The following is a 15657-nucleotide window of genomic DNA, read 5'->3' on the forward strand; positions in this document are numbered from 1 at the left end:
AGATGGCCAAAAGCACATGAAAAAGCATTCAATACCATTAGTCATCAAGTAAATGCTAATTAAAACCATATGAGATGTCATTTCAAACCCACTAGAATAATTAAAAGTCAAAAACGCTGATGACATGAAATTTTGGCAAGTATGTGAAGCAACCAGAACACTTGTACATTGTTAGTGGGAATGTAAAATCATAAAACCACTTCAAAGAACTGCTAGGCAGTTTCTTATAATGTTAAGTGTACATTTACCCTATTATTCAGCAGTTCCACTCCTAGGTATTTGCTCAAAAGAAATGAAAGCATATATCCAGAAAAATACCTTTAAAATAATGTTCATAGCTGTTTTATTCACAATATGACAAAACAGGAGGCAACCCAAATGTACATACAGTTGGAGAGATAAATTATGGTGTGCCCATATAATGGAATATTACTTAGTAATAAAAAAGACCTGAGAAAGAGCTGTATGAAGGAAGTATAGATATTGGAGATATTAGACTTGGATTCTGAAATAACTATGAATAATATGTCCAAAATATTAGATGACAGATAAAGAACTTAATCAGAGAAGTAGAAACTAAAAAAAAAAAGAAAAAGAAAAAAGAAATTAACAAATTAGAAAGCAAATATATAATAGAAAGAATTACCAAAAGTAATAGTTCATTATAAAAAAAATTAATAAAACTAGTAAGATTGATAAAACCATTACAAGACTGAATATTCATGACAAAATAAAAGTAGAGCAAAAGTTACCAATATTAGGAATGAAAAAGGGGCCATTACTACATAGAGTGGCAAAGAACAAAAGGGTGTGCTACTGATCCATGCAACAAAGGAAATAAATCTCAGAACGTCAAGTTGAGCAGAATAACCCAGGTGCGAAAGTGCATGACTGTATGATTCCTTTGACTGGGAAACTGCACAGAGAGAGAAATCAGAGTCGTGCGCCTGGAGGGGACTGGGGCAGACTCAGGAGCCTGAAGGAACTTTCCGGGGTAATGGAAGTGTTCACATCTTGACTGGGGTGTTGGTTACACAGATCTATGTATTTGTCACAGCCATTGAATCTTACGTTTAAGATCTGTGCAGTTCACTGTTTGCAAACTTTACGTCAGTTTGTAAACACTAATAGAAAGCAATGCTTTAGCAGAAGTTCAGATGATGTCTGAGGCCAGTACTAGTCCTACGTGGTCTTTGTAAGTGTCCTAGGGGCTTTCCCTGTGCTTACAGAATTCTCTTTATTTTTTTTAACTATAGACTACAATTCATATGGTTTAAAAAAATAAAAGCATTAAAAACAAACCCAGGAAAACCAAAAAAGAGAAAGGAACAGTAAAAATTCTCACTCCCATCCTTGTTTCCCATCCTCCCAGTTTCCCTGTAGGCGACTGCATTCTCAGGTTCTTATGAATTCTTCCTCAGACTCTTTGTGCAAAAACAAATGGCCTAGATTTTCACTTAGTGTGATGGAGTTCAAGAAAACATGGTGTTAAACATTAAATATCCTGTTGAAAGTCGTGCAGCATTTGGACTGTTGTTAGGAATTATAGGCTGAGTTGTTAGGAATGTTAACATTAGAGCTGGAGGTTCTGTTTGAACAGGTCTTCGCCCACACTGGGGTTGTCATGACTTTTCAGTGCAGTTTCAGTTTCCCAAGGATTTTTACATGCTGTCAGGCCTCCTTGGGTAGTCAGGTTAGAAATGCTCTTTTTTGCTAGAACTCTTGCTATTCCTAACTGCTGAAGCCATCGTTTCTCTTTAAAGGCACTGCAAGAAAAGAAGACGTAATTTATAAAGAGATCCAATCTTGTCCCCGATTATAGCTGAAATGATGGAAAAATTTAGGTTGATTTTATAGCTGTGGGTAGTTTATCTTCTCACATGAGGTAGGATGTAAAATAGGAAAGAGGAATCATTCTAAAACCAGATCCTTGTAAAGCAGGGGAATGACGTTTTTCCAGGCAGTGCTGGAAGCTTAGAACCCACAATTAGAAAACCACTCAATGTCATTCGGAATTCTCTGGGCTGAAACTTTTTCCGTCTGTTCCCCCTGCATCCCTATACGGAACATGTTCCCCAGCCTATTCTCCCTTCTCGTCCTTCTCCCCCGCCACAAACACACATTTCTTCACTGATAAAATATTCGATATTTTGATAGCCTTTAACTGAAATGCAGTGAAACTTAATGTTTCCTGACAGCTATTCTCTGGCTATATACTAATAAAGACTTGTAAATCTGAATGTGGTTATTCCTACTTTCTAGGGTGCAAGTGTGATTTACACAGAGGGGTTTGACATTCCCTTGAATGTTGGGGTCCTCTAAGATTCTGTCCTTTGCCATTCTCTCCTTCTACACGCTCATCCTGGGAGGCCTCATGCACTAATTGCTTCACCTCCCATATCCGTGACTCCTAAATCCTGACGTTTCTTCAGATTTAGTAATTGGTCATCCCACAGACACTTCCAATCTGCATGTCTTAAAAGGCAAATCTTCTTCCTACGCCTCTCCCCCTGCAGTTTCCTTGCTCTAAGCGGTGGCTTTGCATCCTCACCATCTCCAAAGCTGGAAACGAAGCTCAATTCCTCCTTCTCTGTCCACTCCTACACCCACTTGTGACCAAATTTTGTAGATTATTCCTTAGCGATCTCTGTGATATTTCACCTTTCCCCTCCTCCCTGACTCCTTCGGCTCTAGTCCAGGGCTTTATCCTCTCTTGCTTCTCTTACTGCAACTCTGTTGTAGTCCTCCCCCACTCTCAGTGTTACTTCCTTCCTGTGACTCTTCCACGCGTCTCCACCAGATTTGTCTTCAAAAATAAATGAAAATTGATTATGTGACTTGCCTGTTAAAAAAGGACTTCTGCGAGCCTCCTACCTACTTCCTACCCCATGGAAGGGGGTGGTTTGCCCAGGACTGAGGGATTTCCCAGGAAACAGGACTTTCAGTGGTAAAACTAGGAATGTCACCCTACCACTATATCTTCAGCTCAGTATGAATAACCATTAATAACCATTAATTGGACCATCAGCCCAACCACCTAAGTGAATCTCAGCGTTACGTTTCAGCATAGGCGTTCCTAGCTCCGGGAGGAAAGGATGGCATGACTATATCCCCCTCTCCCTGGCTCTGCGCATCATTAAACCACTGTGTATTGAGCCCTCGCTATATGCCAGGCACTATGCTAGAAATGCAGAAGTGAACTCAAGACACAAGGTTCTTCCCACCTGGTTGGGTCATGGAATTCAAGATGCCTCACTGGAGGGCAAGGCTTGAGCATGAGCTGTTTGACAAGCTGGTCTGGGAGGCTGAACCTCAGGCTTCAGTCAGCTCTCTGACCTGTGATGAGGCTGAAGGCCCAGCTCATGCCTCCCTTTGCTGCTCCTGTGCGTTCTTTCTCATCCAAAGCAGAACTGAGGAGAGGACCCCGGTGCTATGGAATGCACGAGAACAGCGCCCTGCTTGCCACCTGTACTTTCCTGGGACCGCATGCTCACTTGTGCAAAATGGGCAGACTTGCCAGTAAAAGGAGATCAGCAGAGCCCTCGCCTCCACTCCCATGAGCCCTAGCACCTGATGAAGGGGGACTTGGGGGGAGTGACAGGAGAGGGTGGTGTATATCCCTGAGGATGAGAGGAAACACCTGCTCCGTGCCCATTACACGGCATACTTGGGAAGTACACAGGGCAGGCCGTGTGCCACAAGGGCCGGCAGCTGACCTGCACCAAACTTGTTCCTAGTTGGGGCGGGGGTGCTACTGACAGTCTTTTCTCCGGGAAGGGTTATAACACTGTTCCACACAGACTGACCCTGAGAGACTTTGTCAGGTCTACCCCTCACTACAGTGCCCTCTGGGCCTTGGTCCCTTCTAGCCAGAGATTTGTCATTAACTCAAAAGTAGCCTCTCATCCTCTATAAATGGGGATAATCTGGTACCACCTTTTAGGAAGTTAACTTAGCAGTATGTCTATGTCCTCTGAACAAAATATCCTATAGAAATAGTTCCACAAATGAGTAAGTGTTATATATAAAAAGATCTACTGCACCACTGTTATCATGGCAGAAACATGGAAACAACGTGAATGTAAATCAAGAGGGCCTGGTTAAATACCTTATTATACAGAAACACAGTGGAATACTAGGCAGCCATGAAAAGGATGGGGTAGTTCATTCTCCCCAGTGTGGAAAGATTGGACAGACATGTTCGAGAGCTATATATTTTGGAAGAATAAGTACAGTAAGGTCCCTTTCGTCATAAAAAGGGCATGCACATATGCGTGTCTCACATACATGTATTGAGATACATAGAAAAGTTCTAGGAGGCTACAAACCGAATAGTGATCATGGTGCCTTCTGGGGAGAGGGCTGGGACGCGTGAGAGGGGAGAGGCGTGGGGCAGGACATGGATGGAGACTTTCATGCTGACTTTGTCTATTCCCGTGTTGTTTGGATGTTTCCCGGAGAGCACATTACTGTATTTGTAATTAAAATTCTTTTTTTTAAGGGGAAGTATTCCACTGCCCAGCTTTTCCCTCTGCACCAACACGGCCTATAGGCCACACAGGCTTCCGCTCCACCTGCTCTTTTGCTTTCTTCCCCCTCAGGAGAGCCAACTGTCCTTTGTTCCTAGAATCCCCAACACACAGGCCACTCACCAAGACCAGTTTGGGGAGGAGTTACTCCTACGTCAAGAGTGGGGCTTAGAGGCGTGGCCATGCCGAGCAGGCTATTCCCTGCGTTCGCTTTCCAAGCCTGAGGCAAACACCCTCATCAACCACAGTGGCTTAAACTGTGGCAGAGGTCCCCTGCCCCATCCCTGGTGCTTTTTATTAAAAAACAGAGAGCTCTACTTTCGTGAGGCGCACGAGAGCCCATCAGAGTCACCACAGGAGATGGCCGTCTCTTCTCAGTCCGCTCAGGACACTCAACCTTCTGGACCAGCCCTCTACATTTGAATCTTCACTACACTGGACTTCCAGGTCACACAGACCTCCCTGGAATTGGACAGAAGTGACAAGGAAGGCTGTTTTCTAGACAGGCCTTGGAGATGTTCTTTGGTCTCTATAAAGCTGACACTCTCTTCTGAGGGGTGAGACTCAGTCTGGCGTCAGTCACTGCCTGTCCGTCAGCTGCGTGTGCTCACAGCTCAGACCCACGTTCACACTGATCTGAGCCAACTACAGCAATGCCATCTTTGAGTCAGCCCTGAGTATATTTCCATGAATCTAAAGGTGGAGTTCCTGCATGACCTGTGGTCCAGCAAGTGCCTTCTCATGATGCCAGATGAGATGTGTGGGCTCCTGGTTTGGGAGACTCTCCTCCCCACACTCAGGAACATCTGATGGTTACGTCACCCACCCTGACACAGTTTCCCTGGGTTTCCATCATGAAGGGTCACGTTAGGTTCTTCCTCATCTCCTGGCTGTGACACTAGCTTGGTGACAGTGGACCCAGCCATCAAGATGCTCCCCATGTTTGTGTCTTTTTGGCACAAGAGCTGTCCTGGCCTTTCGTGGGAGGTGCTTAGACTGCCTGGCTGCCTATGCTTCAGGAGACACAAGTGCTTTCACGGCTCGTACGAGGGGCAGGAACCAGACCAAAAAGAGCTGTGCAGGGGCTACAGGTCCCCTTCCCCCCACCACAGCCCACCAACAGGCGGACTTGGGACAGATCTTGGGAGAGAGGCAATGAAAGGGGCAGAAACAGATGGGCAGGAAGGACAGAGTATGAATAGAGGGAAGAGAAAAGTGCTGGGAAAAGAGAAGCAGTAAGGTTGCAAAGAAGATTGGCTAAGAGTAACTCAGCCAGGGGCAGCACACAGTCAGACCGACCACCCCTCCTTCTGGGAGCCTCACTTCTGCACTAGCCTCTTTCTTTAAGGAAATGTTTGCTCCAGCAATGCCCCTCTCAACTTTGAAATTGCCTCCACTGGATAGCTCCAATCCTCATGAGATAGACCTACAAAAATAGCTCGCCGGTGTGACCTCTTTGGAAAACTGTAAGTATTTACTAAAGCTAAACTTAAACTTCCCTCCCGGCCCAGCAGTTCCACTCCTAGGCCTAGAGTCGAGTGAAATGGATGGGAAAGTCCACTAACCTCATATGTGAGAATAATCAGACAGTTTCATTCAAAAGAGCCCCGAATTAGGTAAAACTCAAATGCCCATCAAAAGGAGAAGGGATAGGTAAATTGATACGGAATATTACACAGAAATGGAACACTAGATAGAAATAAGAAGAATCAATACATGGAAAAACATAGATGAATCTCATAGGCACTATGTTGAGCAAAAAAGCCAGACATAAAAAGGTACATACCATATGATGCCCTTCATACGAAATTCAAGAACAAGCGAAATTCATCTTCATTGATGGAGATCAGAGTCACGCTTGTATCTGGGAGGGGTTATTGACCGGCAGGGGACCTGAGGGAACTTTTTGGGGTGCTGGGATATTTTGTGTCTGATCTGAGCGGTGGTTATGTGGATGTATGCAAATGTAAAAGTTCTACACGCCGTACATGTGAGAATAGTGCTCCTTGTGCATTTTACGATGTGTTTCACAACTCAGTTCCTCCCCAAGAAAGCGCTACACACACGCAGTCTTTCTCACCCAAAACCACACACACCCCCACCTTAAACACAGATACTTTTGCAAGTTTCCGCTCTGCTTAGCACTGCGCTGGGCCATAATAAGCACTTACTGGATGTGTAGAAAGTAAACTCATTTTTAATGTGCATCTATTGATAAAACTAATCAGTGTTTCCTTTCTTATGTTTACAGCCTGATTTTAAGATGGGCTATATAATTTTTTCTAGTCTTTCTAAAATTAATTAATTAATCATTTTCCAGTCTTTTTCTAGAATTTTACATGATCTCTTTATACCTCACAAATTACAAAGACTGCAGCTGTTAAGCAGTTTCTTCATCTGCTGTCAACCTCATTGCGCTGGATCCTGAATTTTGCGTTTTGGAGCCCAAATTACTCCCACCGCTAGGTGGCAACAACCTCGCTGAATTAAAGTAGAGCCGAGCTAAGGACCAAAACAAAAAGGCAGCTAAAACAACCCGGGCTTGTTTTTCCTTTCCTTCTCAATATACTGAGTAAGGAAAAAAGCCATTCATAAATCTGTATTTCTTCTGTAATGTGGGCACCCAGTCATACCTCATAAGGAATGCATGGGCCCCGAGATCTGATCAGAGTTGTGTTTTCAGTGAAATCTGATGACCAATATATAAAATTTTACCTTATGAAATGAATGTGCCTGAAAAGTCCACTTCTGATACACTTGTTTATGTCTTTAAATGTGATAATGGATTACTTTTTTAACTGACCTTAGATATTAGTGTCAATTCTCTCCCCCTATCCAGTATAGGTCTCCCCCAACCTGTATATCTTGCCCAGTAAGTCAGCTGAAGTCCTTATGGTTCAGTTTGTCATTAAATTGTTCCTTTCTTTCCTCCCACTTCCGTTATACCCAGTCTTCCACGACGCTTTGCTATCTCCCTCCCACATTTCTCCCTTTAGTTATAATTAACGTCTTATTAGTTAAAAAAAAAAAAAAAGAACAAGAAGCAGCAGCAAGAGAATTTGATGCATCTCTTTCCACTGTCTCTTCCCTTCCTGAAATCTTGAGGAGCAAAGTGCTACCCAGACTGGACTGGCCGATAGAATCAGTTCATTTTCTCCTGGACCCGAGACTGAGATGAGGTCCTTGAAGTGGACAACCTGTATTAAGCTATCGGGCGTTGTAGGACTGCCTGGACCGTTTCCTGCGCTGGCCCTGCCCCTTTAAAGGTTTGTCCCCGCATGTTTGCAGAGAAAGCATTACCTGGCGACGGCCAAGCAGTAGATGGCGTTCTCCCTTGGAGTCCTCCCGCTGTGCTCAGAGAACGATGAGAAGGAGGATCTGAGTAGAAAGTCAGCACTGGGGGTTGCGTAGTAAAACGAGGGGTGTGAGTAGCCCACTCTTGAAACGGGAGGGAGGGGGACTTGAGGAAGATACGTATTTTTTATGAGCTTCACTTTTTTCCCAGCTGCGGCAGTAACTTTTTTCCGATTTTGTTGTTGATATCTTTGCAATTCAGAGAACACATCTGCATCTCCCAGCGGAGGAACTTTGCAGGTTGGTTCCCTTGTGCCCTGCTGTGGAATGGCCCAAGGACTGACAGGTCTCTGGCCTGCAGTTTGCTCCCCGAGGGGCGGGAGCTTGCCCACGGTGCCTTGCGAGTCCTGGTTCTCAGCCTTATGCCAGCTCTTGGAGGTCATTCTGGGTTTGCTGAAACCATCCACCATCACAGTGTCCCCGACTTTGGCCCCAAAGACCCTGACTCCGCAAAGCTGGCTTTTATTAAGGCCGTGACTCTGAGCTCTCAGGATCCATTGTTTTATTTTAATATAAACCCTCATGGGGACTGAAATTTTCGGAAAAGAAACTGTGGACCACATTTTACTCAACAGATATAACACGCAGTCTTTGTGCCTGTGTTTGAACGCGACGGTCAGGGGAGTTTGTCCCTCCGCATTTTTGCATTCCAGGCACAGCACGCTGCCGTTGACAAAGGCCTTCAGAATCAACAGCTGGCCTGCCTCTGCAGCTGCGTGAATGGGGCATTTCGCGACGTCCGCGTGAAGGGCTTCGTGGCACCATGCTCGACAGGGGTGAGCACCCACCGCTTCGTTGGGCCGCACGCCCTGCTTCAGGGCCCACTCAGTGAGCTCGATGTGGCCGTGAAAGGCGGCGATGTACAGGGCGACCCTTTTCTGATACCTGCAGGAGTGACACGAGTAGGAGAGGGGTGTTCAGTGACTCAGCAAACACACAAATGTAGGGACACTAATACCCACGAAACATCTAGTTAAAATGTTCACTTCTTACTTTTACCTAAAATGTTTTCAGAAAAGGCATAGAGTAACATAGAGGTTAAACAGCACAGATGCCGCTTACACACATCGTCTTACTGGGCACATGTAAATAATAATCCAAACTGGTTTCTTAGGAGCGGTTTTCTTTCTTAGGAAAATCAAATGCTCAGGGAAAATATCAAGCTTTCTGTTAATTCGGAAAGTGTTAGAAGGAATTCAACACATGTTAGAAATTTGAAATTTCTGTATGTTTGCTTTGTCTTTTCTGACAACCCTTATTTTCCCGCTTCTCAAAGTCTCTCCTGCTACTCTGGTCTACACCACCGGCTGCCCCACCAGCACCCCCACCAGTGCTCTGGTCTCTCAGCTCCCTGTGGGCTTTCCTCACGTGGTCCTCAGTGACTGGATTGGAGGACCATGGATTGCAAGCGGCCTATCCTCTCTTGCCAACCCCCCAAGAACTTCTCACTGCAGTTGAAATTCAGACTCCTCACCTTGGCCTCAAGGCCCCTGTCCCCTGCCCCTGCCTGCCTGTCCTGCCCCACTCCCCTTCTCTTTCACTGTGCTAGAGCCGCACTGGCCTTCCTGGTATCCCGCCAATACCCCATAAGGCATAAGTTGAGAGACTGGTGAAGGCTGTTCGGAGAAACGAGAGTTAGGGAGGCAAACTAGACAAAGTCCCGCCAGGTATTGTCTAGGGTACCCTTGGGCAAAACTCTCTGGCCCCATTGTAGAGATGGAGGCAAGCTAACCTGGTATCATCCCAGATCTACTGCATATACCTAACTCTCCTGTCTCTGATCGCATGCTCACCACACCATCTTTTGATGTCTATGTGGCTTCCCATATAATTTTTCTGTATGAGGAAGATGATCTGCCCAGAACATATGGGTGTGTAGGACCCTCTGGCAGTTAGATTATAACTAATTGGGGTTATACATTAATATGCTGGTATTTTGGTTCACATAAATTTCTTTTGAAATTCATTAGGGCAAGTCAGCATCTTTCAATATGACCAGTTTTCTCCATTTGGGGAGAAGATTCCCTCCTAGCTGGACTGTGAAGATGGCCCCTGAGATCTCTGGGCGGCTGGGCAGCTATCCTTCCCCTGGCACCCCAGGTTCTTGGCCCACATCTTTCCTTCAAACATCTCCAGTTGGATTTATGGGTCCAATAAACTCTTCAAGCTCAACATGCCCATGACTGAATTCCTCATCTTCTCCCTCAGACTTGCTCCTCTTCTAAGGTTCCCTTCCTGGATGAACAGACCTTCTATGCACCATATTATCAAGCTGGGAGCCTAGACTTCATCCTTGTCTTCTCCTTCCTTTCCCTCTCTTTCCATATCTAATTTGCTATCTAGACCGGTTGACTCTGCCTCCTGAATATATCTGTCTTAGCTCCACCTCTGTTGCCATAATCCTAGTTCAGGCTGCCATCATCTCCTGACTGTCTCGCTCTCTCTTTGCCTGCCTCTATTCCTTACACCACAGCCAGAGCCAGCATTCTAAGATGCAGATCTCATCATGGCCCGTCTCTACTTTCAATGTCTTCCCAACGCTTAAAAGATAAAGTCCAAATTCCTTTACATTCCTGCAGGGGCCTGCCTGAGCTGGCCTCTTATCTTTCCAGCCTCGGGCCAGTAGCTCCCTCTCACTCTGTGATCTACCACGTGGAACTTCTCTAGTTCCTTGAATCTATTCTCTTGCCCCCCAGCTCTTTGTACACGTGGTTCCATCTATTTGGGGACATCTTTTTTCTTCTCTCTGTCATCTACCTGAGCACCAACCCTTCAGGTCTCAACCTAAATTCCATTACTCAGGACGCTTTACATGACCCCCTAAGTCTAGTTCGTTGTCCATAATATACATTCCCATGTCATCTTGCACCATGCCCATGTCACAACACTTTTCACACTGAATAGGAACAGCAACAACGTCCAACACTTATATCCTGTTTCCCATATGCCAGGCAGCCTTCCAAGTTCCTTGTAATTACTAGGTCATTTAATCTCTAGAAAGTTCTATGAGATAGATACTATTTCCCATTTAATGGAAAAGGAAATTGAGGTACAGGATATTTAGATAACTTGCCCAAATTTATACAACTAAACACAGAGGGAGTGGGGCTTTGAACCTAGACGGATGGGCACTGGGTTTATACTCCCAAACATTTTGCAATTCTGCTTCTGCGGGAATGGGTTACTTGTTTTCTGTCTCTCCTACTGGACTGTAAGCTTGCTGAAGGCAGGCCCACATCTTATTTACTGCTATATTCCTAGGATCTTGCACAGTGCATAGTCAATGCTGAATAGATATTTGTTGATTGGGTGGAGGAATAAAAGGAGCTTTCAGTGTGATCATTGACAGCCCCAAGCTCTCAGATTTTATTTAAAGATTAGGTCAAGTGGAGATGGTTAAGCACATGAGCACGGGTGTTAAATTGTCAGGATCCAATACCCAGTTGTGCCCTTGCTAGCTGTATGACATTGGGCAGATTTCCAAACATCAGTGTCCTCATCTATAAAACAAGACAAAATAGCATCCACCTCATAAATTTATCAGTACAAAATGAGGTAATAAATAGAAAGCAGTGTCTGCCACAAAGTATTCAATAAATGCGCCCTATTTAAAGTAACAGTGCCACACAGCTATTTCTTTGGATTCAGAACCTGAAAAAAGAGAATTATCACTATCCCCAAATAGAAATTAATTTAAAATATTTGAATATCTGTAAAATTGCAAAAGCTGGTATTGCAGTGTGTCCCTTCACACAGCCCCCAGAGCTCCTGTGGGTGTGGGCTTCCGTGCAGCGAGGAAATCACCCACGAGGGGGCGCTGCTCTAAGACGCGGCGGAATTAAAACCCGAAGGGCGCTGTGGCTTATGCATCTGGGAAGCCGCTGACTGCGGAATGACATTAAAATGTCCACCTGCTTCCCTGAGCCTCCCTCCCCCACGGCCCCAGCCACACACGGTGTGCTTGTCTGTAGGTATGCATGTGTACATGTGTGGCAAAAGTATGAACACTTGTATTAAATGCAGTTTGAAAAATTGCATAGGAGCTTGAGAAGAGGCAGCCAATGTTTTCAGCCAATCAATTAGCACTTAGTGTTTTTTAACATACTTGAATGTGAGAGTGGCAAGGTACTTATTCTGATAGCCTGTAAAAGTGCTGTTAAAAGCCTGATATCCAGACCATTTAAGTAGTGTTTCCTGAGGACAGTCTACCTGAATTGCGATCCACCACCAAAGGCTGTCAGCCCTGGAGCCACCCCTGCTGCCTTGTTCTAGCAACTTTTCCATAAGAATGTCTGGTTGGGGCGTGCTAAGTGGAACTGGCCCGAGCAGCACCCCAGCTGCAGAGTCAGCTGCAGACTCAGTGTCCTATGGAAGTTTAGTGAAGATTACTTAAACTAATTTAGCATTGGCTTTATCTCCGTACTTGAGTACTGGTCCTTCGTTTGATAAATAGCGTTGCACTTTAAGTTTTTGTCCGAGGAGACAACCCATCAGAAATTCCTTCCATCCATCCCAGACGTCCAAGCGAAGTGTTGCGCCTGTGGATCAAGAGAGGCAGTTTATGGTTCCGTCCGTCACTGTGGTGGGCCATCCATAAAACTCCCGACAGCTTTCCCCAAACAGAGGCGTGAGCTAAATGCAAAACAAACAGTAACCTTGGGATAAGTGGACAGTGATGCTATTTTCAGCGTAGGCCGGTATTGACTTGGAAAGCCATTTAGCTTCTGCGCACTTCCATTTTCTCATCTGCACAGTCACCGCACATAGCACTGAAATCTATTTTGCAGTTATCTTAAAAAGTCCCGGGGTCATTGATTCTGTACTGATGATGAGGATTATTTTGGGCTGGTTACTTTTGAAAACTGCAGACAGGAAAGAGACTCTGAAAGGTAGAGTATGCTTGCCCTTTGATGAGAGACATTTGCATTTGTGAAGGAAGTCCCCATCTGTGGGGGCATCTCCCTCTCTGCCCCAGGAGGAAGGGGGGATGACCTTATCTCTAGAAACTCTTAATGGGGAAGGCTAGGACTTCAGTCTGCATAATCTTGTTCTTGTTTACTGTCTGGTAACCTCATGTAACGGACTCCCCCACCACCACCACCATCCTCCTTTGTCTTTAGCTGAAGATGATATTTAAGGTGATGGCTTCAGCCATTTACTTAATCAGATCTGATTCTTATCTACAGTTATAGGACCACCCAATAACCAGGCCCCACCTGCACTGATACCATTTTAACGACTTTTTTACATATTCTTTCCTTTGTCTTGTAAAGAGATAAGTCACATATCTATGCCTTATAAATCTAGCTCTAACCCTCAACACACTGCAGCAGCTCTTACTGCCCATGGGTCCTGTCCCCATGCTATTCCACACTATTCTGTAAATAAAAAAGCACTACTGCCAGACCTTCAGTGTCCAAGAAATCTTTCTTTCACCTCCTCGGCTCGCCAACCCCATATCACTGATATACACATCACCATGTAAACCAAAGCCCTTACGTTGGAAGAGGAAAGTGAAGCATACGCAGCAGGACAAGTGGGCTTGCTGGGCCCTTAGCTTACGAGTGGCTGTGGGTGGAGCTGAGTGATGCTCACCGGGTCATCCTTTCCTTCTGTCCTTCACAAAAGAGGAGCCATTCCCTGTTGTGAACATAAAAGGAAAGTGTTCTCTGCTGCTGGAGGATTTATCACTTGCTCCTCAAAAGTCTCTCCTGTTTTGCTCTCTGTGCCACCACATGCCCTTTGTTCTTCAGGCAGGCGTTTTGGGGAATCTTTCCTCAGCCTTTTGCTCTTCTGGCTGTACACATTCCCTCGGGATAGAACCCAAACTCCTCCCCATCTGGCCCACCCAGACCTCTCTCACCTCCTTGCTCGACCTCACTCACTCTATGCCGGCTGCTCTGACCTTTCCAGTCCTTCAGACACACCAATTGCACTCCATCTCTGGACCTAAAGACTTACAACTTCTTTTGCTTCCTGCGGTGCCCTTGTCCTTCAGCTTTTAACTCAAGTGTCATGTCCCCACAGAGGACCCTCTCGGCCACCACAGCTAAAGCAATCTCTGCCACCACGCGTCCTCCCCTCCCTTGCTCTCTATCCCGTGAGCTCACTTTAACGTCTTCACAGCGCCTGTCATCAGTACTTGAAATCAGTCTACCTGTTTGGAGATTTTTGTTCATGTCCCACTAATATGAAAGCTCCTTCAGGACTTGCCGCACGGCCGGCCCTCGGTAAGTGTTCCCTGAACACACACTGACTGGCAATCTGAGATGCTCCTGGCTTCTCTGGCCACCCGTGTGCCGCTGTCTCCCAGGTCCAGATCTTCAGCCCAGACCCTCACTTCAGCTCCAGGTCCCCTTGCTGGGGACATTGCCATCCAAGTGATCGCACTATGACCCCACTGTTCCAAAAGACAGCTCGGCGTCTTTCCTCCCCAACCTGCTTTTCCTCCTGCATCCAGGGTCTTGGTCTGTGGCCCCGCTGTCTTCCTGGGTACCTAAGCTGGAAATATTTCTGCTTACTTGATGTGCTTGCCTTCCCCGTGAAATGAAGCTCCCAGGGGGCAGCCCTTGCTGCTCTTGCTCACAGCCCTGTGCCTGCGCCCCCCAGTGCTGCTGGCTCATGGTGGGGTCTCAGTAAATACTTGCTGGATGAAGTTTGGCCCCACTCCCAGAACCCATTCTGGCCGTGTGCCGCCCTCCTAACCCTTAGCAGCCCAGCAGGCCAGCCTGCTGTTCTGTGTGCACACAAGGCTGCTTTTGGCCTTGGCACTTCTTCTCTCGGTGCCCCTTCTGTCAGAATTCTTCTGACTCCTTCCTCACCTCCTCCTACCAATTGTTTATAATGCAACCTCGGCATCACCTCCTCTAGGAAGCCCTCCTTGACTATACCATCCTCTCACCTCTTCAAATAGGGTAAAGGACTGCTCAACTGGCTGCCATAATATACTCTGAAACTCTTTATCATTGTATATACATTGCTGCTTTGGAACTGCTGGTTTGCAAACACTAATAGAGAACCCTTTGAGCCCATCATCATGTCTCCTCTAGCCTGTAGGCTCTGCTTTAGTTATGCTCCTGGGTTGCAAGGAAGCCCTCGAGAAAATGGGGTTTATTATACTCAGAGACAATAATTGGATCTGGTGGACACTAGGAACCAGGGCACCCCTCAAGAGGGGCCACTCCCCAGCTCTCCTGCGGGCCCCAGGACCCCTCTCATGCCCTGTGTCTGGGGGTGTGTCTTCTCCCTCTCTCTATGGACAGGCTGCCCTGCTTACTCACAGTTTCTGTCCTGTCAGAACTTTGGCATGCCTATGACCCAGCCTTACTTCATGACACCTTTCATTTTCTGCCTCTACTGATAACCAATTTTGTCTCTCTGCATTTCCCAATTTGAATTCACAAGACTAATAACAATTAATAATAATAATATATTGAGGGGCTGGTCCCATGGCTGAGTGGTTAAGTTCGCGCTCTCTGCTTCAGTGGCTCAGGGTTTCACTGGTTTGGATCCTGGGTGCTGACATGGCACCACTCATTAGGCCACGCTGAGGTGGCGTCCCACATGCCACAACTAGAAGGACCCAGAACTAGAATATACAACTGTGTACTGGGGCGCTTTGAGGAGAAAGAAAAAAAAAAAAAGATTGGCAACAGTTGTTAGCTCAGGTGCCAATCTTTAAAAAATATATAGAGAGAGAGAATATGAATAGTTAATATTCATTGCATGCTTATGTGCTCTGCATTGTTCTAAGCACTTTACATGAGTACGCTGA

The 15657-nt window shown here is 45.9% G+C and overlaps 1 protein-coding gene across 10 annotated transcripts in view; it reads right to left on the minus strand.

The window, feature by feature from the left end:
* Positions 1-15657, minus strand: part of ANKUB1 (ankyrin repeat and ubiquitin domain containing 1) — a 51114-nt gene continuing 35457 nt past the window's right edge. For all 10 annotated transcript variants that reach the window (XM_046657271.1, XM_046657296.1, XM_046657290.1 and 7 more), the window contains 3 exons: positions 12307-12421; positions 7830-8768; positions 1-1766 (listed from right to left, as the gene is read on the minus strand). In XM_046657271.1, coding sequence (XP_046513227.1) covers positions 1574-1766; positions 7830-8768; positions 12307-12421 — 1247 coding nt within the window. In that variant the 3' untranslated portion in view covers positions 1-1573. The remainder of the gene's footprint in view (positions 1767-7829; positions 8769-12306; positions 12422-15657) is intronic.

Source organism: Equus quagga, chromosome 1, assembly GCF_021613505.1.
Source record: "Equus quagga isolate Etosha38 chromosome 1, UCLA_HA_Equagga_1.0, whole genome shotgun sequence".
Lineage (NCBI taxonomy): Eukaryota > Metazoa > Chordata > Mammalia > Perissodactyla > Equidae > Equus > Equus quagga.